Here is a 27,086-nt window from a genome sequence, read left to right as displayed (position 1 = left end):
GTGAATTAAGTTTCTATCACCTTTATTAGTATTGCAGTAGCACTTAGGCGTTCCAGCTGAGATCAAGGCTCCATTGTGTGAGGTGCTGTATATAGAAGATAAAGAGGAGCAGTCCCATTCCTGGCTATCTTACTGTTGAAATAAACAAGTGAAATGAAGGGGATAGGGGGGATTATTATCCTCCTCTCACAGATGGGGTGAAGCTTTCTGTGAGCTTCATAGTGTGCTGAACAACTTCAGAAATCCAGCCCTCATGTCTTGCTTGAGGTTGTGCAGGAAACATGCAGCAGATCTCAAGTCTCAGGTCAAGGCTGCAGCCTTAAGATCAGTGTGTGTCCATGGTGAATGTTAGTTGGAAGATGGTAGGTCAGGAATTATGCAAGGGGGCTAGGACTAACCTGATGCTGTGTCCCCATAACCTACAACTGTGTGGCCCTGAGGGGAATGACCTGCTATGAGGACAAGGGACTCTGCTCTTATCTTTTTTTTGCACTGAAAATGCTTTCTTGCAAAGTCTTGGGTGGAAAGCAACTGGACTTAGCACGTATTTGTTTTCCAATCCAACCTGTACCCAACTGCAGCCTAATTCTTCCCTGTCCTTTCTCTCAGTTCCTCTTAGGTCTTCCCTAACCATTGTCAACACAACATGAAAACTTCAGGTTTTTGCCTTCTCTAGGATTCCACTCCATGGAGGTGCCTGCAGGCTGTCTGGAAGGCACAGAGGCACCTCTCTCCTCCTGACAGATGCCCAGGGTTGTTGCTTTGCATGTCCCTCATTTGCTAAACAAAACAGCCCAAAGATCAGGATTTTTTTCCCCTGGCAGTAAAGGGAAGAAGTCTAAAGAGGACTGGGGAAGTACAGGACACAGGGCGGGCTCAGACCAAGGTAAAAACAATCAGCTCTTTCTTCAGCCACAAAGATTAGTTGAGATTTTGCCTTTTGTTATCTGTTTCCTTGATTGACTGACCAGAATATTTTTTTTTGCAAGGGGAAATGGTGGCAAAGGGGTTGTTCTCAGAGCACTCCTGTTCTCAGAGCAGAGGTTTTCCTCTAGGCTGCTGACATCCATGTACCCAAAGGAAGGATGGGGCTTGAGGAGAAAGGAGGCAGGTGGTGGTACCTGGATATCTAGAGAAAGAAACTGTAGTGCCTTTGTGGAAAACTCTGCAAGCTAATTCTCTCTCTTCTTCCTCCCCTCTTGGGTCACGTCCTGACTCTGGCTGTACCATCTCACAGTGTCCCTGCCAGCTGGCGTCCATCCACAGCCCGTGGTTCTGCAGATAGGATCCCAGCGCCTGGGGGAGTGGGTCGGATGGGGGCCCTGGGCTGTTTTGGCCACAGATGTTTGTTGGAGGCAGTTAGGCATGCTGCCTAATGCCATCCCAGTGTATTTCTCTGCTTGCTGCCCATACATCTAAACCCACCCTTGCATCTCCTGGGATGTGCTCACCAGGCTCCTCACAAATAAAATGGTAAGGCTGGCACTGTCTCATCTGGTGTAACTGCTCTGCACTAAGCACAGTAATGGTGAAAGTAGCTGCCAGCCCTAGAGTCCTGGGGAAATAAAAGCCAGGGTGCTTTGTGAGGAGGGAGAAGCCAGCTGTAGAAGCACAGCTTTAGGACAGAAGACCCCAGCTGCCTGTTGAAGGTTATACCTCCCACATGCCATGGAAATCAAAGATAGGAATGGAAATCTAATGGATACAGTAGCCCTTGTTCAGCAGGCTCAGAAGAACCAGCTGATTTGTTTTTACGAGTGGTTTTACAGGCAGTCCTGCTGATCAGCCCGTGCCAGCACTTCCCTCCAGAACTCCCCCAAACCGGGGAGCTCCAGAGGAGCCAGACACACCTGCTGTCCCCAGGACACAGCGGGGAAGCCTGTGCTGGTGTGTCCATGTGCTTTGGGGCTGGAGGGTATTAGGTCCTGGGCAGTTCAGATGCTGACATGCTCTTTAAATATTTCTATTTGCAGATTTGTGGAGGACAAGGGGAATAACAAACACAGTTTGCATTTTTGGCAGCAGCTTTAGTAAGCTGATATGACCTTACCTTGAGTAAGACTTGTGCATGTGTGAGAGTGTTCACACATGCGTATGTGTGCCTGGTGTCATGGTCACAACAGGTTAAACATCTCCACTGGAATCCTTGCCCTGACCAGGCTCTGGCATGACTCAGAGTTTTATTTATTATTTCATATCTAAGTTTAGGAGCCCTGTCCTGTGTGTGAATTTCCATTTGAACTGTATGGGGCAATGCTGTACTCTCTCCCTCCTCCTTTTCCCCTCTATCCCCACTGCCTGTACCTCCAGAACCACGTATGAGCCTTTCTTGAAACGGATGTTTTTAACATGAAATAAACTACGTTAGCCCAGTTACTGAGAGGGAACAAATTTACCAGATAAAACCCAGCAGGCCTGTACATGTTGTTACTGTCTGGTGTAGTGCAATAAAAATATACATTAGAATAAGTATAAATACATATTTACAGTGTACAAGTAAAGCCAGGAGTACAGACTCTGTTTGGAGCTTCCAGAGTGCATGTTAATGACTAACAGCTTAGGCACAGCATAAAACAGGAGTGAGTGCGTTCTAGTTCTCCATCAGGAGAATGGCTTTGGATTTATGGTAGTGTAACTGGGGGTGGGAAAGGACCTCTTTTTCTCTTGGCAGTAAATGAATTTTCCATTTGGATTTCCCCCCCACGATGACAGTCTTCCTTCAGAAGCATTTGGAGTGAAATGGTTTGTGCCAGAGCCTGTTCTCCAGGCTACTTTCTGCCCGTGTCATTGTCTGAGGCCACGTGTTCAGGGATGTGGGTATGGAGGGGGCTGTGTGCTGCTGCAATGCCCTGCTTAACTGAAAGCACTTGTCTTTTTTAATGCTATAATAATACTTTGTCCTTCCTGTTAAGAACTCAAGGGACTCTACAAACCTGAGTGAATGACTCCACATCATCATGAGAGGTGGAGACAGAAAAGTCCAGTGCAGTGACTTGCTGAAGGTTGTACAGTGAGAAGGCAGCAGAGCTTGGAGGGAAACTGGCTTTTTACTTGTTCTAGTGCATTGCTTCAACCCCTACACCTGGAAGGAGGAAATGCTACTGCTCTGTTTGTATAATATTTGTAAGGTACTTGCATATTATGCCAATGTGTACAGGCCAGGTCACCTCTTCCTTTAAGAGTGTGGCTGGAAAGCAGAACTCTGGCTCTTGACATTGATATCCAAGGGCCATTCCTGACCATGCAGTGACACGAGATTGCCCAGGACAGCTCTAAGCCGGTATGTCCAGCATGCAGCGAAATATTGTGGGACATACTAGCCTGGATTCCAAGAACAGCCAGTCTCTCTCACATGGCACTGAGACGTGGGGTTTATTAGGTTATGCCCAGCTCTGTGGCACGGCTCTTCCTGGAGCTCGCCTGGTTGCTGCTAACCCAGGGATCTTCGCAGTGTAGCGTGTATGAGGAATGCATTTAGAGACCCCTGTTATCAGGGATAGGAGCTGTTTTCTCAGTATTTTCCTCCCACTCCCAGCTAAAAATACGACACAGTTAACTTGTCATTTGATCACAGTAAATGCTCCGCTAAAAGAAAATGACTGAGGTGGCTGTTGCCAGAATTTATGACCTGGGCAAGTCTCTGCAGCAGCCCTGTTCAGGTTGCACACAGCTCACTGAAGGCAATCTATTTGCATGCCCTAGCCTTATCTTCCTAACTATCAAAGCAGAACATGGTTACAGCACTAGCTTGGCACAGATTTTTGCTGCCACTAGCCCAGGAGTTTCTACCTCACTGCTGGTAAGTCTGAACCAGATTTTGCACAGGGTGTAAATCCAGAGTAATAGTGACATTGGAGGAATTCCTCTGGATTTGCACTTGAGCAGGTGAGGTTATATCTGGGCTGATGCCTATTTTAGTTGGAAAGTGAGAGCTCCCACATGTTTCTGTGTCACCTACTGGGATGTGCAAGGCCCTGGAGTGCCCAGAGGAACATAGGAAGCTTTATGAGATGGGCAGCCCAACACTGGATGGAGGAGTTGGAGTCATCTTCCCTGGTGCATGCACTGGCAGCGGGAGCTCCAGCGGAGACCTGGGGCTGTCCCTCACTTGAGACTGTGTTGGGTCTCCCGGTGCCTCCGAAGATCCACCTTGCGCTGGAAGCCCTTGGCACAGAGCTCACAGCTGAAGGGCTTGAAGCCGGTGTGCTTGCGGCTGTGGGTGATGAGGTTGGAGCTCTGGCTGAAGGCTTTGCCGCATACCTGGCATTTGTGGGGCTTCTCCCCTGCAGGGCAGAGAAAATAAGAAACAGTTAAGAGATGAGAGAAGGGAGGTAGAAATGCTGTTTAGCAGACTCAGACCTGACTGCCTATGCTTGGGCATCAGGGTGCTGCCAGCCCAGCTGTTCTGCTAATGCTGCTCTGCTCCAGCACCAGAGGGTGAGAGGAGCCAGACAGGCCTCTCTGGATGGGTGGTTCCTGCCCTGTCTGCATCCAGGGCTGGCTACAACCATCACATGCTGGTCAATAACCCCCTCCTTGTGATACAGAGGATGACACGCATCTCAGTGATGCTTAGACCTTCTGCTGTCTTACCAAACAGGGAAGAATGACTTTCCAGTGCCTCTGGACACATCCCTGGTCCAGCCTCTCTCTGTCTGGGGGCTGTGTATATCAACATGATGGACTCTAATTTGCATTTGCTTCTAAGGAATATTGTTTCTTACCAGTGTGGATGTAAGTGTGTTTCTTCATATCTGACTTCTGGTGAAAGCGCTTCCCACAGTATTGGCAGGGATAGGGCCGTGTGTCTGAATGGATCAGGAGATGAGTGGAAAGGGTGGAGGAACGTTTGAATGTCTTCCCACACATCTTGCACTCAAAACTTCTTTCCTGTTAGGGAAAGAAAATCATGGGGTGCCTGTGGCTGCAAGACATGTGACAGAGCTTGAAGAGCGTTAAGCCTTTGAGAACAGTAGATTTGATAAGCAAATCTCCTCAGCTCATGGACCGATGTGCTAGGTGCAGTACAAAGAGAATGCAGGCAGAATTACTTATGGAAATGAATTGCATCTTGTGATCCAAACTCCTGTGCCCTTCAGGAGGAGGTGAGGCACAGGAGAACCAGTAGAATGATTCTCCCTGCCCACCCAAGGAATTCTGAAGGGCAGTCTGAGATTTGTGAGACCAATATCTGTGACTTATGGTCTTCAGAGCTCCTATAATTGTCGTTGCGTGCTCCAGGAAAGCAACCTAGGGAATGTCACTTCCTTGATAACTGAATAAGCAACAGCTAAGGTTCAAGCACTCAGGAGCTCTGGAGAGCTGGTTTTCTGGAAACACGCTACCCACCTGGGAGTGAATATTGGTGTGCTGCTCCAGGCTCACAGCGTGTCCAAAGGTTTTGCCACATACTTCACAAGCAAAGGGCCGGGTCCCACTATGAGACCTGCGGACATGGACCTCCAGTCCATGGGGAGTGGAGAATACCTGCAAAACAAAATGCCAGTGATTTTATTTTTGTTGACATGAGGTAGCTGTGTCTCCACCTCCGTTTTCAATTCCTTCTCTTCATTTGATTTTTCCCTCTTGTGGGCCATGTGAACTGCGTCATTCCTAGCGCCCTTGTCCCCTAATCAGGAGAACAAGTAGGTACCCATTTTGAGCTGTGGTGTAACCCAGTGAAACGCTGACACGCGCAATGAAAATCACTGCAGCCCATCCCTGAGGTTCTCGTCCAACACGCACCTTGTTGCACTTCACGCAGTGGTAGGTCTCCATGTCCGAGGAGAAATGCATGCTGTAATCCAGAGGAGGCTCAGTGCTTGGCAGGAGGTGGCTTCCGTACAGGCTCACTGGGTGCTCCAGCAGGGCTGACTGCATGCTGGAAGACATCTGCCGGTAGCTGTATGGCAAATGGAAAGCCTCCCAAGAAAAGCCGGTTTTGTAGAAGGAAGGGGTGCTTGTCAAGTTAGTGCAGTCTTTGATTTGCAGACCTGGGATGGCCATCTCTGCATTTGCAAAGGAGAGGGAGAAGTGAGTGTCATGCCATTGCCTGCAGCTGAGCACCAGTAAAAAGGTTCCCCAGGTACCATTTCCCCCATTTAATGTCTGGCCTGACCTTGGGAGTTGCAGCTGGTAACACCTCCTTTGATTCAAATCCTAATCCCCCTACAAAATTCCTATTATGACTGATTTCAATCTGAGGAAATTTTATGGGAGAGGGAATGCTAAGGGAATGTTACCCCCCCTACTAGCCCTGCTTCGTGTGGTGGTTGAACAAGTTATCATGTGGACAAAATGCTGTCAAAATAAGAGCTGCCATTTACTTAAAATCTGGACCCACTTGTGGGGGCTCCATAAGCCAGCCCATCTTTTGCAAGTGTGGTCTTGGGTAGCAGACCTTGAGCTGAAGGCCCCGCTGGCATCCTGCTCAGGTACTGGACAGGGACGCTTTCTTCTTTCAGTTCGGGTGGGTCCTTTTCTTGTTTTGGAACCACACATTCTAGGTCCTGTTTCTTGATGTTCTCGGGTGTCTTGTCTCCTACGGCTGTAATCACACAGTGGAGTCACAGTTAGTTTAATTTAGCTGTTAAGAGAAGAGTCCATTAAGGTGGGGTTTGTACTTATGTATGAATTCATGCTCAGATACATGAGCCCGTGCTGAATTCTCTGAATAAGTGCGGAGTGGTGCAATCAGCACAGCAATCAAGGTCTGTTCATTGCTGACAAAGGGAAATTCCAAGCAGGATGAGATAGGCAAGGCAGAGGGAGGCAGAAAGAAATGATAGGACAGTTGATACCCTACATAGTTAGCGAAAATTAACCCTAGAAGACCACATGTCTGTAAGAATCACTTCCCTATTTAAAACCATTTCCATTTGTGTGGGTAACTAATAATCACTAACTTATTAACTTCCCCACCCCGTCCTAAGAGAGTTTGGTATTGTTAACCTGAATTTATGGACAGCCAAGTAGGGAAGCAGAGAGGGGAGGTAACTGCTTACGCAGTTGCAAAGGTGACCACAGAGCCTGGTCTCATCCTGCCCACACTCCCATTTCTCCATGCTTGTCCCAGCCCTTAAAGACATCAACCAGCACTTATTGAAAGTGAGAGAGACACAACAAATGGCCATAGGATGGTGGCAGGAATTGAAATTAAAATGTCACCTTCTTTCTTTTTAATCAAACTTATCATAGGGTTGGACTCTAATTTGACAGCCAGGGCTAGAACAAAGGGTAAGCTGATCCTAGATTTGAATAAAGAAAATTTGAATGATGCCTGAAGGACTAAGATAATTGCCTTGGCCTGGCAGTGCAGAGGTGGCTGTGGGAGAGCAGGAACGGGAGCAGAGGGAAGACAGCGGGAACAGGCAGAAGCAGTGTTGGTTGATGTTAATATAGTATATCACCTGGGACTCCTTCCACAGTCGGTGTTTGGGTATCACTAGCATTTTCTCACTCTAGCTGTGACCTTCCTTGCAAATTATCAGGAAGAGGTGGTAACACACTGAGGTGAGAGAATGTAGGTCCAGAGAGAATGAGAACAATGAAAAGAGCAAGCTGGAGATTGAGGTGGCAAAGCTGTGAGTTTGTAGACCAGCAACCAAGTGCAAGCTCTTTTCCTAATTGTTAGTTGCCTGAAGCTGGCCATCTTTCCCCAAAATGATCAACTCTACACAACAATCTTACATCGCCAATCTCCGCAGCAGGAAACAAAGGGAGGATCTAAATTTGGTTTCAGTGGAACAGTGTGGATTTGGCCTAGAGAAAGAGGGCACAAAGTGGGGGACCAGCCTGTCCTCAGACTGACATCACTATGTGGAAGCCCTTAGTTGCTCTTCAGCTCACTCATCCTGCTCAATTATTGATTTGCCCAGGTGTATTCTTACAAGCCACATGGCTGGATTGACTCACCAGTGAAGGGAGAGGGGACTGGGTCCCATGTGAGGCTAGGCAGGTCATCTTCCACAAAGCGATGTTGATGATAGGAGTGAGCCTTTTTGCTCTTCACCAAAAAGGAACGTGGCATTTTCCATTCACTGTCCAGGCAGAAACACAGAAAAATAGCAGGTAAAACCCTGTGGTTTGGGGGGTAATTTATCATTTGTTTCCCCAGCACATCAGCTCTGTTTGCAGCAGCGATGAGAATTAAAACCCTTCTACTTGGGAGATGGGAAGTTCAGCTGAAAAGTCCCTTCACCCAGTTTAAGACCAGGGAGCGAAATTGCTGCACAAATAATAATGACAGAAACAACATCTAATAATAGGAGAGATGCACTGGAAAATCCCCACAGCCATGATGTGTGCTGGGTTTCATTCTTGTTGGCCATAGCTTGAGTATTTTGTAATTCTGGCTGACAAACAACGGTCAACCAGAGGCAGCGCGGCAGTGCTGGGTGAGACAGGTTACCTTTTGGATCTGACTCAAATATCACAGACCGTTGAAACGACGGGTTAGAAACAAACATCAAATGCTGAAATTTAATCATACAAAATTCTCTTGCAATGCATCTGTTATCTTTACTACCCAGAAGCCAGCCCGCCCTGTGCTTACTCCCCGTGGCCAGTAACTGTTCTTGTGTAAGCAGAATGACAACAGGCTGGATGCTGCGTATGGCAACATCAGCTGGCATGTTATTTGCATATGTATTTGCATTTTCCCTTGCAATTGTTCAGGATAGTAGCACTAAAAGCAAATCTTGCTATATTTCATATGAAAAATCAGCAGTGAGTTCTGGCTCTCTGGGAAAGTGTATTATTGTTCAGGTATTTTTTCCCCAAGAGCAGCTGAAGCGTAGCCTACTTCTTACTAAAAAAAACTAATAAATCCAAGTTTGCTCCTGTTAATTAGGAATGACCTGCAATGTCTGTGTAAGTCAGGACAGAGCAGTGTGGGCTCCTGGAATCCCAAGCAGCCAGGAATGGAAAAGATTTGCTCCTTGGGGTTCAGAAGTGCCCACATTTCCCCTATACGATAAACACAATCCGATAGCCCAGTGGTGTTTTGTTGAAGGGTCCGAGGGCCAGATTTGCAGAGGTGGATCACCCAGCCCATGGTTGTTGGTGAGAACTGGGTGCTCACCAGTTCAGCTGCCTTTGGAAATGCAGTGATAGGTGTCTTTTAAATCCAGGATTCCACTGTTTCTCCTATGACTTCAGGGATAACTCTCGGTGTCTCTAGCCATTTTTTTTCTCCTGAAATGACTCACCTGTTTTTCTTCATCATTTTCCTGAGAAATTTGCATGTAACTTGAGATGAATAAGAGGAAACAGAGGCCAAGAGTAGATTTGTTGATTTAATTTTAGAGGGCAAAACAGTACTGAGAATGAACCATGAGTATGCCCTTGAGAGAAGCAATGCTGAAGCATGTTGCTGTATTTACTCTTCTGTAACTACTAATGAGGTTCTTTCTGAGTATTGTACAGTGCATCTCTGCCTGGCAAAAGGCTGCGTGCACAGAGATACCCCCTGCTCAGGGATGTGATGGGGATAAGCCTTCCAGCAACGTGCTCAGCCTGTGCCCCTCACACCCCTGCAGACCCTCAGGGGGTCTCACAGCTTCACAATCAGTCCCAGTTGGGGTATCTGTGCACGGAGCAGAACTCTGCAATACAGACGCACCCCAAGCTAAAGTCCTGCCACAAACCCTTTATACATGGAATTCCCACTCGTGCCAAAGGGATTTTCCCATGTGGTGGGGCAGGACTGTGTCCACAATGGAGGGTATTGATACCACCATCTTTAGATGCCTGAATTAACTAGTTAATTGCCCTGGGCTTCCTACACAGTGAAGGATGAGGCTGTGGCAGTGGGTGAAGCCTATGCCCAGCAGTGCCAGCTGGAACAGTCTCTCTGCCACCAGCTCGAGGACCCCAAGGTATTGCTGGACACTTACCCAGGTACATCAGGGGACTGGTGACAGGTGGCATAAGCACTCCTGCAGTGTTTTATGGCGGTACCAATATGCAAAGTACCTGAAGGCACAAAGTACAGCCCCTCTTTTCTGATGGCAGTTGAAAGTAGACGTGCATGAATCAATGGGATTTTTTGGGATGTGTTTGCTGCAGCATATGTCAAAGTCAAATTTGGTCCAGTATCTTGACTGCTGATAAGAGCCTTTGCTGAGCACAATGATCTTTAATGCACTGCTGAACGTTACAGAAGGGAAGTTACCTTCCTCCACCCCATTTTACAGAGAAAACAGGAACTGGGAACCCAAAGCCGAGTTAATTAACAACTGCATTGGACTGTCTATGTGATTCACACAACGGGGTTAAAGGAAAGCAAGAAGCACAGATTGAGGGGAGATGATAGTATACTCTCTCTCACAAAACTCAAGATTATCAGTAGCAAGCTACTAATGGTTAACCATATTTCACAGGGACAGCACTGCTGTGGACAACAGACCCCGTTACATCTTAAAGTCTTTTAAGCTTCCAATGTAATTTAGCTTCAACCTGTTGCTAAAAGCTTTATTTCTATGGAGTCTGTTCTTGCTGGCCCCTGTGGCAGCAATTTCTGCCTTGACTGGCGAGTGCACAAGGGAGTTCATTGCCTGGGCAGGAGCGAGACCCAAAACCCAAGTGCTGTGTAGAATATAAAATCAGTAGCTGGCTAGAATTTACATTCTTATTCGTTTGCCATTCATGTAGCTGTACAATACTGTTGTAGTAATCTGCCATGAGGAAAAGACAGTGAAAGGACCCAAGGGAAACCTGCTTCATTATTTTAGGTACCTAATCTGAAGTACCTTCGAAGGACTTCTGCTACCAGTTATAAAATCCCCAGTCACATCTGAAAGGAGACTCAGCATTTGCATGTTCCCCTCCTATGCTCGAAGGTCCTTTATCCTCAGTGATGCTCTCTGGTGATTTTGCAGAGAATGACATGTAAAACTGTAACGTGAAACTGAAGCGCTGGCGATTGTGCGAGAACCAAATTAAAAGTTGGGGTTGTTTTGTTATGTCTTTTTTGTTTGTTTTCCTTATATATATAGGGGGATGTTTCTGACTTCAGAATCGTAATTTCACTTAATCCTGTGTTCCTTGTGAAGCCCTAACTCCCACTTAACTGCATAGGAGCTCGTGGTACCCAAAAATACAGCATTGGGCTCTTTGATACAACTTAGAACAAATTCGTATTCTCACTGAAGTAGATTGTGGAGCTGTTGTCTCTGGTTCCTTCAGCGACAGGATTTATAACACCAAACACCGTATTTGGGAACAGGTGCTTGCAGGATTGTGCCACGCTGAATCGGGAACCCAATTTGCAGAGTAAGTTCCATTCTTAAGCTTTTATTTTCCTCTAAAATGACATAATCCTGTTTTCAAATTTACCAGGTTAATTGTAGAGATGAAACCCCTTTTCACTCTACACTCAGCAGAGAGACATAATTTTAACTTGCAATTGGGATATGTCTTCATATAAGTTGATGAGTGTAGAAAGTTTTAGACTAAAAGAGGCTTATTTCCTTCCCATTACTTATATTTAAATCTTAATATTGCTTTTTTGTTGTTCTTTCTGATAAGGGTGAAGCTTCCAAAAAGAAAGAACAGTTTGTCTTTCAGAACACTACCTTTTTGAGGAAAAAAGCACAAAACAGGACACAACCTGTGTGTGAAATTTTTAAGCCCAAATAAAATAAGAGGTCTTACGGACTCCTAACTCTTTAAATAGAAAAGAATATTCACAAAGAATTCAAGTTCTTTACAACAATATTGATCACGTCCACCGTTGCGATATCAAATGGGGCAAGTAACTCGGATGCAACTTTGTTAGGGGGAAAATGAGCAGAACCTTTTTAATTGCTGTGGTAAGATGGGGGAAGTGGATGTGATGGTGGGGACAGCAAATTCTGCTGGAATTGTTGTCCAAGAAGTGGAATGGAAATGCTTGTACACCCATAGTATAGAGAAAAAATGTTTGGAATATAATCGCAGCATTTGTTATTCAAGAAACTCATTTAGCTCGGAGTGATGCTGGGAATGCCACTGGCTTTAGCAAATTTTGCCTTAGGTTTCCATGGATAGAGTTATATAGAGCAACCTGCCAAATTCTATATCACCTTAAAGTATAATATAGATGCTTTCATGCTTAATGTATTGAATCAATGTGGTGGTATACGAGCATCTGTAAATAGCTAATTCCATATACCAAAAATTGTTACACTAGATCAGCCTGTACTTAAAAAGCATGGGAAAATAATAAAATAAAAGATAGATTTGAAGCAAAACTCAACAGGAGAGACTGGATTATCATCTAGCAAAATTGGCACAGATTACCTGATGTCAGCAGAGGTGTGTTGCTTTCTGAATTTAAAGGTCTGGCCCCGTAAAAGAGCAATTAAAAGGGAAAATAACATACACCCTCTCCTCAATGCTCAAGTACAAAAGTTGACATTTAGAAACTATTCCTGCTGTGTGGAGCTTGTTGGGGTGCGGGTACCCGAGACCATCATCATATCTTTTATATTTTGTCCTGCTATTACCATTTTCACAGGTGAGACTGAAGTATATAGTGTATAATTTTTAAAGGCTTGACTCATTTGAATTAAGTGAACTATTACCATAAAGGCACCCTCAGGACAAGTGGCTTAGGCAGTGGAATATGTTACATATTTGCAAACACAGGCAAAGAAGAAAAAGCTTAGAAAAACACATGAGAGAAATGAGAAGAAAAACAATGAAATGAGGAGCATTTAAAATAATAAATCAATCACCTGTTTGGGGGACTTTGCTTTACTGGCTTCGCCTTGAAATCTCCCCGGACAAGCGGGACGTTGTCTTCTCTCTGGACTCCTCTTCCACTTTTTCACTTAGTCGCAGTCTGCTGAAATAGATACTTCTCCTTTTTTCTCTCTCTATTTTCTTGCCCTCGTTCCCCTCCCTGATTTTTCAATCAGATTATTTGTGTCAAAATCTGGCGGCGAAGCAGCAGCCAATAGAGAAGCAGAGCCCAGCAAGCATTTGCTTATCAAAACTTTCCAGGACTTTTAAAACTTGAAGAGAATTCACGATGCCCAGCTCGAAACCCCAAGGGCAGCACCCTTCACTTTCTGGGGCAGCTTTCCCTGCCGCAGGAACACTCCTCTGTCATATTGACAAAGAGCATGACACAGTGAAATAATGTACCAAGCAGACATTTGTTATTTTGTCTTTTCCTTTTCTTTTTTTTTTTTAAAAAAGACCTCTTAAGAAACCTGTATTTTTACACACATTCATCCACGCATCATATCTTTCACAAACAGACACACCATCTGTCTCGCATACACTCACATACTTGGGTCTCATAAACAAAACCATCTAGCGCATATGCACAAAATTATTTTATTCCAGAATGGATCTTTTATCTCTCCAGTTTCCAAGGAAAAAGGAATAAATACTTGCACAGTAATAACAGAAAAAGATGTGTGTTAATCAGCCTTCGTTTTCCTAGGCATATGTGTGTGCAATCCATACATATTTTAGGCACTGCTCTATCTATATACAGCTGTATATAGGATATAAATATAGATTTAAGGAAGCTCATTAAGCAAGCTCATTAACGAGCATCTTTGCAAAAACCTCTTGAAGAGCAATAATAAGAATTTGCACTTCTATCACTTGCTTTCAAAAAAGGCTTGAAAATGGGTTTGCAAATGTGAAATAATTGACTGTCAAACCCCTACAAGGGCAGGGTGGAAGGAGGGAGAATGAGGCAGAGTGACTTTTCCTATCTGGGGACAAACAAGAAGAGCTGATCTCCACAAATGCTGTTGCAGGGGGCAGTAATTCCTTGATTTTCCCTATTCTCTGATTTTCATAACCTTCCTGGCTGTGCAGGAGCACAGCAGCGTGAGCTCTACGTGCCCTCGGTTGTCCCTCCTGCGCTTGAGCAGACTGTGCGTGGCTGGAACTGGGACAGCAGAGATGCCTCGTGACAAGTTTACAATTTAAGATGTATATAAGCGTACACACAGCTGTTGGCTGCCAAGTACTGGGACATCACCATCAGAGAAATGCCTGTATAGCATGGATGTTTTCTGCTCACTATGAGCTTTCAAATGCACTTGGCTCTTTTCTCCAGTTGGCTGCATTGAACCAGAGCTCGGACTCGGGTCCCTTTTCCTGCTGCAGCTCGGGGTGGTGAGGGCACCAGGAAACAATAACCTGTTTTCCTGCCCTGTGGCAGGGTCGGCGATGGGCTGGTGTTTCCAGGATGGAACAGACGTGATCCAGAGACGTTTCAGATTTGGACAGAGGTATTTTGCATCCCGCGTGGCTCTACGGGACAGCCACACGTCCCGGCTCTTGTCCTGTGGCACCGTCCGGGCTGTGCATGGGGTTTGATGCAACTCGGAGACAGGAGTGCAGACTTCACCCACATTGAGAAAGATTCACATTTTGATCTTAACCTACCTGTCATTTACTGAGCATAATTAATTCTTGTTGTTTATAGAGGCAAACAATCCCTTTTCCCCTCCTTCATCCCCTCCTTATTTATCTAGCTGGGTTTTGTATGAAAGAAGCGTTCCCAAGGCATTGTGCTGGCAAGCTGATTTGCATTCTCTTAAACACAAGCATTTGAAGGATTACATTTCCCGCTACAAAAACAAGCACTGTAACAGAAAACCAAAATGTACATGGCAGCTTCAGGGTTTCATATGAAGACAGTTACAGGAATTAAACAAAACAGGAAAATGACAAGCTACTGAAAGGACTGAGATGTTATTTCATGAAACATTGGAGCCAGCTTCTGCCAGCACCCCTGAGCAGAGGCTTCCCATTGACATCAAGTGCAAATGGCTGCAGAATTAGTTGTGCAAAGAAATCTAACAGCATGTTCAGTAGAACCTCAGCAGCTGCTTTCAGAGGTGCTCCAAAGGCACAGTCCTCTGGAGAAGGAGGTGACTACTTCTCCCGGTGTCAGCAATGGATGTGTAGAGCAGTTGCAAATAAAACATCTGTATCAGCTGTTCTGCTTCCCCAAGGAGCCATCATCCCGCAAAGCCCAGATGTAATTGCATACAAACTGATACCTGAGATAACGGGCGAAGAAACCCCCTTTTAATTATTACTATTATCACTACACTTGAATGCCTGAAGAGAGATGGGGACGCTGCTGTGTCAGGTTCAGCTCTCGCCTGTCCTCCCTTTGTTTTACATCAGGAGTTCCTATGGAGCAGATAGTTGCAGGATGGGAGCGCAGTCACTATCACCTCGGCTTGTTGTGTTCTTACTCTTCCCCAGATTTCTGTTATGGCTCCTGTCAAACTTGTCACCTCTCCTCTCCATTGAAATCGCTGTCAAAAGGCGATTTGTACAAGCTGAATTAAAAGCAGAGTGCTAGAGATGCATTCACTCTGGGCTAGAAAGACCTTTGAGCTGACCCCGTGTGGTCATTCTTATGTTATGCTCTTCCTCTTGCTGTAATTTCCCCCATCCTCTCGTTTTGTTTCAGGGTCAGCAGAGAACCGAGAGCTGCCCAGGGCTTATCTGGGCTCACAGGGGCCTGTGCTGGCCTGGACCCACATGGGCCGTGGGGGATGTACAGGGAGCTGTCTTGCATCTGAGGACACCTTAGTTTTGTGTGTTGCCATGAGTTCTTACTACACGTTATCCGCTCCAATGCATCCTAAGCAGAGATTATTAAATGTATAACTCAGTAACAATAAACAGGTTAATTATAGCACATCATGCCCGTTGTAATGCAGTCATTTTCCTTTTCAAAGCTAGCAGCAAGCCCCTCCTGTAGCATCCATGTTCTCTTTGTCGATTTGAATGTTACGGTAATTAAGTCACAGTAAAATAACACAACTAATTGTTTGCAGCTCTTTTCTGAAGCTCATCCTAATTTCCACTCTTTTCTGTGGCAGATTTAATAAACACGTCTTCTGCACAGCAGGAAAAAAATACCATCGCTCAGTCCAGACTGTAATAAATATAAATTGCTGCGCACAAGGCAGGACCAGATTAAAACCGCAGCTTGATCTCCTCCAGACACGGGACGAGCCATCGCAGGTGCAGTGGGAACGCTAAAAATCACCCGATGCTTCCTCAGATGGGGTTCTAACCTGCTTTTATTATCTTAACACCTTGCAAATTTAACATCTGTGGCTCTTGCCAGCACCTGAGGACAATTCACACGCATTGAGGAGCTGGAGCAGCAGCTTCCCAACATCCCCACCCAACCGCCCCTCCTTGGAGAATGAGAAATGTGAGACCCCGTGGGTCTGCGGTCAAAATGTTGTCTTGAAAACCCATTGGCACAACACACAGAAGTGAAGGCGGGAGAACCCGTCCAAAGGCGATTTCCATACTTCTTTCCTAAACTCTGGATTTTCCACAAGGAAGAATAAACCGTATCTAGAAGGAAGGATGTTTTGTGTTCTATAGCTGCTGCGCTTCAGCAGAAAAAAGAAAATAAATCCTTGTCCGCGGTTTGCATGGAGTATTATGGGGTGCAAAATAAGAATAATGAAATGCACTTTGCATATTTAAGAATATAAAGCATATTCGTGGGTGCCTGCCCCTGGGGTTTCCATGGCTCGGCACACACGGCTGTCCCGTTCACGCCGCTCCAAACACACACAGGTACTTTGGAGACCTTTTTATTCCCTTTCAGCACATTCCCGCAGTACAGGAATCGCTCTCGGGCAGGAGTTCGGAACCGGGTCACGGCGGAGCGGCCGTCCAGCAGCCTCGCCCGGCCGGCCACAGGCCCGCGGGGTGCCGGGCTCCCGAACCACACACCCTGAGCGCCACGGGCGAAGGGGAAATAGAGAAATAAAAGAAAATATAAGGCTCGACCGCAGCCGTCGCCGCCATCCCTGCCGGCCGGGCCTTGTTTACCGGCCGCCGCCCGGCCCCGCCCCCTGTGACGTCGCCGCTGCCCGGGGCTCCTCGCGGCACCGCCCGCCGAATCACGCGACCTCCTCAGGGCCGCATCGCTCCCGCGCCGAGATACCTCCGCCACGGGACACGGGGTGGGCGCCGCACCCGTCACTCCCACTCTTAATCCCCAACCGTGGAGAAAGGCCCTTAAGGGAGAAGAGACGAGCGGGGCGGTGTGAGGGACAGGCGCGAAGCTGGGTGAGGTGGAGAGTGGGGCGGAAGGGTGGGACTAGTTTGTGCGGCGGAGGGATTCGAGGGGAGAAGCGGCTTCTGAATGGGAGGGGGAAGCAGGGCCAAGATGGCGGCGCCCTGTGGGCTAGAGGAGCTCTGAGTGGTAAACAGCTGAGGGGAGGAGAAGGAGAGGTGAGTGCTCTGGGCCTCCTCCTCCCTCCCCCAGCGGGGCGAGAGCGGGGACAGCCGCGGGGGCCGGAGAGAAGGAGGCAGAGAACAGCGATGGGGAGGCAGCGAGAAAGGGCTGGGGAGGAGGCGGCAGGAGAAAGGGAAGGGGCCGGGAGGATGGGGAAGGTGAGTGTGAAGCCTGGCGGGGGGCGATGTTCCCCCCTCTGTCCCCTTTCCTTCCCCTCAGGTAAATTTGATGTTGAGGTGGGTGCCGCCTGGGGGGGGGGCGGGGCTGGGGGCGCTGCCCCCCACTGTGAGTCCCCCCCCAGCCCTGAATTTTGCGCGGTTTATCGAAAAAGCTTCAGCACCCCCGTTTTCAAACGCTGAGCAGTGATTTGCAGGCTGCTCCTGCCTCAGGCGCTTGCTGAAGAGGTTCCCTGGTCCGGGCTCAGGCATTAAAACAGTTGTTCAAAGTCTGTCCCCTCGGTGGGGAAGGGTTCTCTTATTTCCTTGCTCGTGGGTAGGTGATGTGCAGTCAGGATGTTGTTTATTGCTACAAAAACAAACAAACAAACAAACAAACATTTTGCTTCCTGTTATCACAAAAAACTTGGAAGCTGCAGTTCTGAAGTTTTCACCCTTCGTTTGCTATGGATGCAGCCTCTGTTATTGTTTTATCAGTTTGGTCAGTGCTTCTTTCCTTGTTTGTTTGGTTTTTGTGTGTGTGGTTTTTGGTTTTTTGGGGGGATTGATTTGTTTTATTTTTTTAATGAGTCTTTTACAAGGCAATGAGTGAAAGAACATGCCTTAAAGGAGCACATGATTCAAACCCCATAGAAATGACACAGAAACCAGGATCAGGTGTTGTGTGCAGAATCATTTCCAGAACTGCTGTTTCCAGAGAACCTTCCAGTGGATGCTCATACCGAAGGTTTTCACTCTTTGGTCTGATCCCGTAGTTTCCTGGCATTAACTTCTGCAGCAAGTTGTTAGAAATCCATCCTAATGGAAGCACTACTGAAGTGATCCCAGGAGGTGGAAAAATTCCTCTGAAGTTTACACATATGAACAACTAGAAACTGAATCTTTGGAAACTCAGGATGTTTTGATAATTAGTTCAAGCATCGGGAATACTTCTGTCTGCAGTTGACTTTGCTTTGCTAAGCAGTAATCAGGTACTCTGCTTATCAGAAACAGCTATGCCATGTTTAAGCTTAAAATAAAATCATGACCTTAAAATCCTTTACCCAGTAAAAACCATTTTGTTCATTTGTTCTAGTTTTTTAGGGTTTTTGTAAGCAGCCTAGTCAACCCAATACTAACTTGCCTTTATGGGGAGTTGCACAGACTTACTCAGATGAAAATATAGTCAGAATATCTAATGTGTCATGAGATGAGCTTTAATTAAAATGATTTTATCTCTGGCTGTGTTTAATCCTGGCTCCTTAACTCTTTGTTACTTGAGAGTTTACTTTTCTGGTGACTAATAAAAAGTAGTGTTATTAAAGAATTCCCACATGAGATATACTGTCCAATTGCAGGTATTTTGGTGTTTGAACAAATATTTGACTGTAGTAAATATTTGTAATTTCGAATGAATGCCAGCCCTGTTTAGAGCTGGACTGCTGGGATGTCGACTTGTACCAATTCCTGAAATTCTTACAACTACCAGACACCTTCTTGGCAGCTCTGATAGGAGCTGGTGGGGCGATAACCTGTCAATCTCTCTAAGAGCTGAGCAGCCTGTAACACACATGCACGTGTGCACACACATATCACAGAATCACAGAATGTTAGGGATTGGAAAGGACCTCAGAAGATCATCCAGTCCAATCCCCCTGCCAGAGCAGGAACACATTTATATCTTTGGACAGGATACCTTCTCTTATAAGCCAATAAATAATCAAAGTTTCAATGGTGGAGGCAGGAGAGAAGTCTTAGATTTTATGGTGTGTTGCAGACATATATTTTTTGAAAGAATATTATCTCTTGGTCTGGTATGTAGCTGCTATGTTTTCATGTAGTTTAATAAATGTAATGAGGACAAGTAATAATATTTCCTTTGTTAGCAAAAGCAGTTATTTGAGTAGCATGTTAAAATGCAGAGTGGTGAACTACTCTCACTGTCCTGGGTAATAGTCTTTTTTGTTTTTAATTTAAAAGGTACCTATCATTTGGTATTGTGCATAATATTGAGTTATATCTAAAAATAATTATCAAGTTCAGGAATGGGATCTCGTATCAGATCTTAAAAAATACAGGCTACTAGAAGAAGCCAGAGACCTTCATTCTTTACAAATAAATAAATAAAATTAATTGTACTGTCAATTTCAATGATGAGTTTGAACTGAGGTGAAAAAGTGAGTGATCAGCTGCTTTCTTTCCTATTGCCACTGGTGTTTTTTCACCCTACTGTCAGTTTTCATTCATTCCTTATGTCACTTCTATAATGGTAGTGTTTAGTTCACCTGTGAAGAAAATATAGAATTGAGTATTGTCAGGAAACATAAAACAGGCTTGGATTTTTGTATATCAGATGGGAGGAAATGAGGCTTATCCTTTCATGACAGACATTGCAAAGATTTGAGTGAGCAGGGCTGCTTTGCTGTCAATCTGAATTTTCTGTGAAAACGACGATTGCTGTAAAATTCTCTGTCCTCATCCGTGGCCTCTGCCGAGGCAGCACCCGAGGACTTGACCTGCAGCAGGTGAAAAAGTGTCAGTGCTGAGCTCTGGCTTTGTGTGCTGTTGAAATCCCTTTTGTCTTATTGGAGGGGTGGAATAACCATTTACTGGGATGCCCCACATTTAACATATGAGTGATGAAGAGGGCTCAAGTGCTGATGTTGATCCTGGAGTAAATGGTTCTGGTGTCTGAATTTCTGTGTTGATCCAGCAGATGCTGAGGAGGTTCTGGGAGGAGTGTGTGTTTGTGGAGTGTGTCCCCTCCTCCCCATAACTGGCACTACCAGCTGCTTTTTCATTTGGCTTGAGATAAAAATACACTGAACAGAACATCTTCTCTTGACAGAAATACTTACAGAAGTCATAATCTCTTTCTCTAGTTAGCCTTTTCCCCTGAATATTTTTACGGTCTTTTCCTTTGTCTTGAGTCTGTAGCTTAACTGTATTGTGGTTAAGTTAGCTACCAAAAACATTTTGTAGAACAGATTGGTTCTTGGCTCGTTGGCTTCTCCTTTTTCTCCTGAAAGCTGGATCCAAAGTTGTATTGGTACTTAAAATTAATGCCTTTTATTACAATTTATTTTTATGAAAGCTCTGTAATATAAGAATAAGACATTTGCTATTGGCATTTATATCTTCCAGTGAGATTAAAATGTTGCATTTTAAAAGGTATTTAAACAGGTTTTTTCCCCACTCTTTATTATTTAGTGCCTTGGATCTTTTATATAAAAGTAATTGTAAAAGTTAGCAAAGAATCAGCAACTCAAACCATTTGGAAAAGTTACTGACTTTGTTTCAGTCCTGTTGGTTCCAAGTATGGCTTCAGGGATGTGGAAATTCTAATAGAGGAATGATTGCAATAGCCAGGGCTGGGAGCATTAAAGAGGCTCATATAGTATGTATTTCTGAGGAAAGACGTTGTGGTGATATGATACTGTGAAGATTTAAGGGAGGTTCTGTTCACCACAGATGCATCAATCCAAGAAACAAAATACTGTGGCATTCAGTGAGTGATCTCACTGTTTTACGAGGTAATGGAAGTTCCTTTACGAGGTAATGGAAGCCCTGTGCTGAGTTCCCTTATCGAGAAGATTTGAAAATCACAAATTACTGCTGGGACTGGTCAGAAATCACACCAATACTGTGGCCCCTGGGAACAGTACTTCGTATACCAGAACACAGTGTTTTCTGATTGAAATTAAAAGCCTCTTGCCTGCAAACTAGTTATTCAGCTGTCTTTGCTTAAACAGAGTGTGACACCATCTAAGACTACTGCAGGAATTTCCTGCTTTGTTCATTTGTGTTGGGCATCGTGGACCCAATGTGATTAGAGGATCTCAGTCTTACTTAGGATTTCAAATCTGTTCCTCACAAATGACTTTACAAGAGATCCTGCATTGAGAAAGCTCTGATTTGGTTTTGGTTTTGTTTTTTTTTTTAAAATATTATTATTTGTGTATAGCAGGGTGGCAACATTTTATTGGTGTTTTTACTTCAGCAGGTAAACCTTCCACCTAGTGAGTCACAGAATTAACTGGGTTGGAAAAGACCTCAGAGATCATCAAGTCCAGCTCTTGGTCCAGCTCCAGTCCATTGACTAGATCATGGCACTAAGTGCCATGTCCAATCTCAGTTTAAAAACCTCCAGGGCTGGTGAGTCCAGCACCTCCCTGGGCAGCCATTCCAATGCCTGACCGCTCTCTCTGCACAGAATTGCTTTCTAATCTCCAGCCTCAATTTCCCCTGGCAGAGTTGAAGCCCATGGCCCCTTGTCCTATTGCTGATGCCTGGGAGAAGAGCCCAATCTCCACCTGGCTAGAACTGCCCTTCAGGTAGTTCTAGAGAGTGCTGAGCTCACCTCTAAGCCTCCTCTTCTCCAGACTAAACAAGTCCAGCTCCCTCAGCCTCTCCCCATAGCTCTTGTGTTCAAGTCCCTTCACCAGTTGTGTTGCTCTTCTCTGGACCCGCTCCAGCACTTCAATCTCTTTCCTCACCTGAGGGGCCTAGAACTGAACACAATACTCCAGGTGTGGCCTCCCCAATGCAGAGCACAGGGGAAGGGTCACTGCCCTTGTCCTGCTGACCACACTATTTTGGATACAGGAAGTACCTATGTGTGTTATTGTCCCATTTTTAGATGTGGTTTGGAATACTTGTATTAATATTTTGAATGCTGGTATCACTTCACTTTGCATAAAGTACTTCAATGCATGATTGACAAGTGTATTTAAACTATGCTGGATTTAATGGCACAAGGTCACTTGAGCCATCTGTTTTAATTAGTTTAGGGAGCTTGGGAAATTATTAGTTACCTATGTGTATAGTTATCGGCAGCTAAACTTGCGCTATCAACCTTGCTTTTATCTGATTTTAGTGTTTGTGTGTGCCAGCAGGCCAATAGCATAAAATTTTAAATCCTCTTACCTACTGAATACTTAAACTGGTGTTTTTCCCATCTGTCTGCAAGTGTATTGTTGAACCTGACTTCCAGAACCCAGCCAGAGTGTCTACAAAGGTGTGTTTCTTCATTTCAGCACGCTCTAGGTTTTTTTTTCCTCTGGCAGTGTCAGAGTTAGTGAAACCTGCTGTTGAGGTTTTTACTGGTGTGATGAAGATCTGGTCCAAGTGTAATAGTATTACTAGAGGAAAATGAGAAATAAAAGCATCTTTTACATGCTGGTGGGGGGGGTGGAGAATCAGAAAGAATTGAGAAGCTGCTTGTGGGATAAAGAAGCAGAGACATGAATTTATGCTGCTTTTATTCTCAAAACAGGTTTAGCTCGCGGCTGGTTCGGGGGTGTGGTCACACATCGCTTTTGTTAATAAGACATTAAAAAACTAATTCATGGTGCTTAGGAAGCTGGGGAATCTATTGCTTAACCATAGCTGAGACTGTATGGTGAGATGAATTCAGGCACCTATGTTAGCAGGCCCTATATAGTCTCAAATATGTTTTTCTTGGGTATCTCAGTATAGCTGTAATTTAGTAAATTAAATATTACAGCAGTTACTAGGAACTAAAAAATCAGTTGACTCCTGAAAATGAGTAACGAAGTGGAAGGTTGACTCCTTCAGCTGCATGGATGAGTGGCTTTAAACTTGTTGGAAGGCTGGTGTCGCTCACTGAACATTGTTTGTGTCCTGAACAGCAAGCTCTGGGAGGAAGATGTTGAAGCCTGGGAGTCTGTGCAATGTAGAGAAAAAAAATCAGAATCCCAAACCACAAAATTTTAGAGCCCTAATATGTATTTGAGTCAAAAGCAACTCTTTTCCCCCAGCTCAAGTTTCTATTTTCTTATCTTTAGTTGAAAGTTTTGCTGACACTACCAGCCAGTTTTAAGTCTGCAGTTCTTAAGGTTTTGCCAGTGTGGGATGCGGAAAGAAATAGCATTTAAATCTGAAACGCTTCAATTAGCAGACTCTGCTTGTAGATGGACTGAAATTTTATTTGTTCTGCTCAGCTGTGCAGCTCTGATCATTGAGGGTGGGTTTTTTTTCTGTATTCTGGAATAGTGATTACTGGAACACTTCAAGAAATTTTGTTGCTAATGAAATGCTTGTTGTGAGTGTGGGGCCATATTGTCACCTTTGCATTTGCAACCAGTGCCAGATTGTCTGGTGTCTTGTGGCCCCTAATAAAAGTGACCTTGGGCAGTTCTGCAACTACCAGTGATATGTTGCAAATGACAAAGTTTACTGGTAGACAGGTTAACTCCTGCTGTCCAGTTACATTGTTAAACTTAAGAAAATACTATGTAGGTAGGTGCAGATTATCATTTAAAATAGCACTGATACATGGTTCTTGGCCAATGTCTAACAATGTTTTGACTAGAATCTAAAGACCTAACTAATTACCTTAATTCTATATTCAGAATTTAGTAAGATTTTGCCTACCATAATAAAACTCTTCAGCAGCTTTGGAAGACTCACAGTACAAAACTAGAATCTTGTGAAAGCCATGTAGTTGGAGGCAATTGCACAGCTTTACCTGTGGACAGTTCTGGAAAGGGTGATTGTGTAGCACCTTTGATGTTTTTCAAACTAAGGGCTGAATTTCTTCGTGCGTCGCTCAGCTCTGCTTAGTAAAGAACTTACTGCTGTTCCACATAAACCAGGCTTGATAAGGAAGAAATAAATTGTCTCTTTTGTTAACCTCTTCATGTTTTTTCTTTATTAGTGATCATGAAAGGTGTGTGGCTGACAGCATTACAGACAGAAGCTCAACTCATCCACAGAACAGGTGCTGTATACACAACTGCAGTAAACAAAAATCTTGTGTGTAAACTTGGTATGTGTCAGTCTTGACTTCCATGGGGGGAGCTTGCTAGCTGGAAGCAATCATTGCCATGTAAAACCTTTAAATAGGCAATAATGCAGAAAAGAGGGAGAGATTTAAGATGGAGGGGGAAAAAGGAAGCCTCATTCATCTGTTCTTTCTTCTCTCCTAGTCTGGTAGAGAGGCACCAATGAGGAACGGCCTGAAATTTTAACCCCCACATTCATGTTGGTACATGCATCATGGCACAGCAAGGAAATGTTGGAGAGCTCCTCTCAATGCTCGATTCTCCAATTCTGGGTGTCCTGGAAGATGTAACAGCTGTGTTCAAAGATAATCTCATTTGTGGTATGTATCCTTTTTTGTAATTGGAGGAGAGTTTTGCTTTTATAAAGGCAGAATAATGGCCTTTTTTCTATCAAACACAATCTTTTCAAGTGCCACTTGAAAGAAACTCTTGGTATTTGGGTTTGAAATTGCTTTAAGGATTGAGGCTTCTCTTACGTACATTATGCTTAATGGCATGGCTCTCCCCAAACAAAACAGCACATCCAGACTTTCTTGCAAGAATGATTTCTGCTCTTAAGGCATCTCTAATGTTGATAGAGCCTTTTCAGAGCATGAGAGCACTGTCCGTGTCCTTGTCCCTGAACGTGTTCTCTTTTATCTGCTCAAGGGAGAGAGTGTAAAGTTATTCCTGAACGCTTTACCTGTCCTGGGTAAAATACTCTTGGAGTTCAGCTACCTCTCTGTTTTTAAGGTTAGAGAGTGCCACAGTAATTGTGCATTATTAAAAGTCTTACTCTCCCTGAGCCAAATGCTATTGCTCGAATCTTTAGGAGCTAGAAAATGTAGTTGGGAGGTCTCATTTTCCTAAAGATCTGGTAACAGTAAATACTGGTTTGTGTTATTAATTATGTAACAGTTGTTAAAAAGTTGTGCAATATCCATGTAACAAATGTTTCATCTGTAATCTAGTGTAATGTAGTATAATGAGAGTGTATGGTTTATTTTTTTCCTTGCTGTAAACAAACTGTCAGACCGTGGCCCTGTGCTTGTCAACAACCTGGTGGACTATTACTTGGAAACCAATTCTCAGCAGGCACTGCATATACTGTCCACGCTGCAAGAGCCTCATGACAAGGTAAAAAGAACCAAATCTTGTTACTAAGTATGGCAGATTTTAGCCTGGTATTGAAGCAGCCTTTAAACAGCATCTGTTAGAAATCTGGTTTTCCATTCTGATATAGAATGACCTTGTTGTAGAGATGTAGTATCTCTGTAGTAAGAGTAGTTACGTTTTTAAAAAACTTCCAAGGTCTCAGTTTCTTGAGTTGCTTAAACTGACCCAATTCAGCAAAGAACCTTTATAAATGAAAGTTTTCTGAGGACTGCTGTTGTCTCTTTGCAATGCTACTGCTGCTTGTTTGGTGCTGGATGTGATAGCCCAAAACAAATAGGGTATTTTGAGAGGAAGTAAGAATTTTTAAATAGATTGAGATAATGACACTACAAATTGTTTTACTTCTGCTGACCAGATTTTTTTTTATTTATGATAAATGTAAGGAAGTGTAGTGACTGCTTCTGGACTGAATAGTTTGTATTTTGCTACCAGCAGGCTTAAATTTATTGCTTGATTTTATTTGCTCTTGCATGCTATGTATTTGTAAAATGCTCATAGTTTCCATAATTGGTGATGGCAAACTGCTGAATATAAATTGGTGAAAAATAACATGCACCATTTAAATATAAATACCTTCCTCTTTTTTACCACTCTCTGCAAAATCCTCTATCAGCATCTACTGGACAAAATTAATGAATATATGGGCAAAGCTGCTACCCGTCTACCCACGCTCTCTCTGCTGGGACACGTGATCAGACGACAACCATCCTGGAAACATAAGCTTTCTCAAGCACCTCTCCTGCTTTCATTACTTAAATGTCTCAAGGTAAGAACTGTAGACACTTGTACGCCTGATGGAAACGTATGTTACCTGTAATGCAAGGCATTTGTTTTCTGTTTTGATGTCATTTATTTAGGCTGTGAGAAGAGATAAAATGAATACTGAGCCACAGTGGAATTTTGTCAAGTAAATACTCTGTGCTGATCCTGTTGTTACTGACAGTCTTGTTTCTGAAAGCCACTGTCACCGTATGAATTTGAGTTAGGGAAGTTTACTACAACTTTTCTAAACGTAGGTTAAAGACAGAGGGCTGTCAGTGAAGTCAATGGATATGTTAAATATTAATTTAATGAAAAATACAGTAACTTCCCATTGGTGCATTCTGAAATTTCGCATGTAAGGTCAAATACGTGCCGTGTAGATGGGCCACGCACGAGGCTATTCCATGGTGAAATTACCTTGGAATTAGCTGGCTCTCCCTTCTTAGTTACAGATGTGCAAGGAGGTAGCTCTTTCCCCACGCTTTGTGTGTTTTTGTTGATTTGTTTCATTCAGCAAATTTATCAGTTATAATACTGTACAGCATTGTAACAGTGAAGAAAGAATGGAAAGTGTTTTGAGACCTAGAATGCATTGTCTGTAGTATCATTGAATATGATGGTGTGGAATTCATATTAGTCCCATTAAAGTGCACGATGTAGTCAAGTGCCAGTGCTCTTCAAAATAAAAACACAAGTTTGTAACTGCCAAAGCAGCAGCTCCATGTGCTGTTCCTGGAACTCCTGATGTGCCTCACTAGGGTTTGTTATCCTTTCCAGTGTGAGTCTTATGTGATGGCGAGAGGAGCGAAGTGTGTCAGAAAGGTTTTGGGAGCAGAACAGATGTGGAAGTGCTCAGGATGTGTACAGCGAGATGGGGATGGACATGAAATGTGATGTGAGAGGTTGTGTCTGACTGAGGGAGAACAGCAGCTGTAGATCACACAGAGGAACAAAAATCCATAACACTGG

The 27,086-nt window shown here is 44.3% G+C and overlaps 2 protein-coding genes across 13 annotated transcripts in view; one reads left to right on the top strand and one right to left on the bottom strand.

Moving 5' to 3' along the window:
* Window positions 1-1,508: 1,508 nt before the first annotated feature.
* Window positions 1,509-12,874, bottom strand: GFI1B (growth factor independent 1B transcriptional repressor). Its single transcript, XM_080356031.1, has 7 exons — window positions 12,720-12,874; window positions 7,915-8,039; window positions 6,401-6,547; window positions 5,746-6,008; window positions 5,350-5,487; window positions 4,725-4,890; window positions 1,509-4,283 (listed from the first exon to the last, which is right to left on the bottom strand). Exons 2-7 carry the CDS (start codon window positions 8,027-8,029, stop codon window positions 4,105-4,107), a joined length of 1,008 nt encoding a protein of 335 aa, XP_080212157.1. The 5' UTR covers window positions 8,030-8,039; window positions 12,720-12,874; the 3' UTR covers window positions 1,509-4,104.
* Window positions 12,875-16,932: 4,058 nt separating this feature from the next.
* Window positions 16,933-27,086, top strand: part of TSC1 (TSC complex subunit 1) — a 31,016-nt gene continuing 20,862 nt past the window's right edge. For 4 of the 12 annotated variants that reach the window (XR_013922995.1, XR_013922996.1, XM_080355763.1 and 1 more), the window contains exons 1-5: window positions 17,409-18,386; window positions 24,074-24,136; window positions 24,345-24,520; window positions 25,213-25,316; window positions 25,969-26,121. Coding sequence is in view for 10 of the 12 variants with exons in the window: in XM_080355763.1 (XP_080211889.1) it covers window positions 24,415-24,520; window positions 25,213-25,316; window positions 25,969-26,121 (363 nt within the window). In the remaining 2 variants the exon portion in view is untranslated. The other 8 variants (XM_080355771.1, XM_080355767.1, XM_080355770.1 and 5 more) reach the window with 8 other exon arrangements.

This window comes from Nesoenas mayeri, assembly GCF_963082525.1.
Source record: "Nesoenas mayeri genome assembly, chromosome: 18".
In the NCBI taxonomy this organism is placed as follows: Eukaryota; Metazoa; Chordata; class Aves; order Columbiformes; family Columbidae; genus Nesoenas; species Nesoenas mayeri.
The sequence above is the reverse complement of the archived record's forward strand: the minus strand, read 5'-3'. Positions and strand labels throughout refer to the sequence as shown.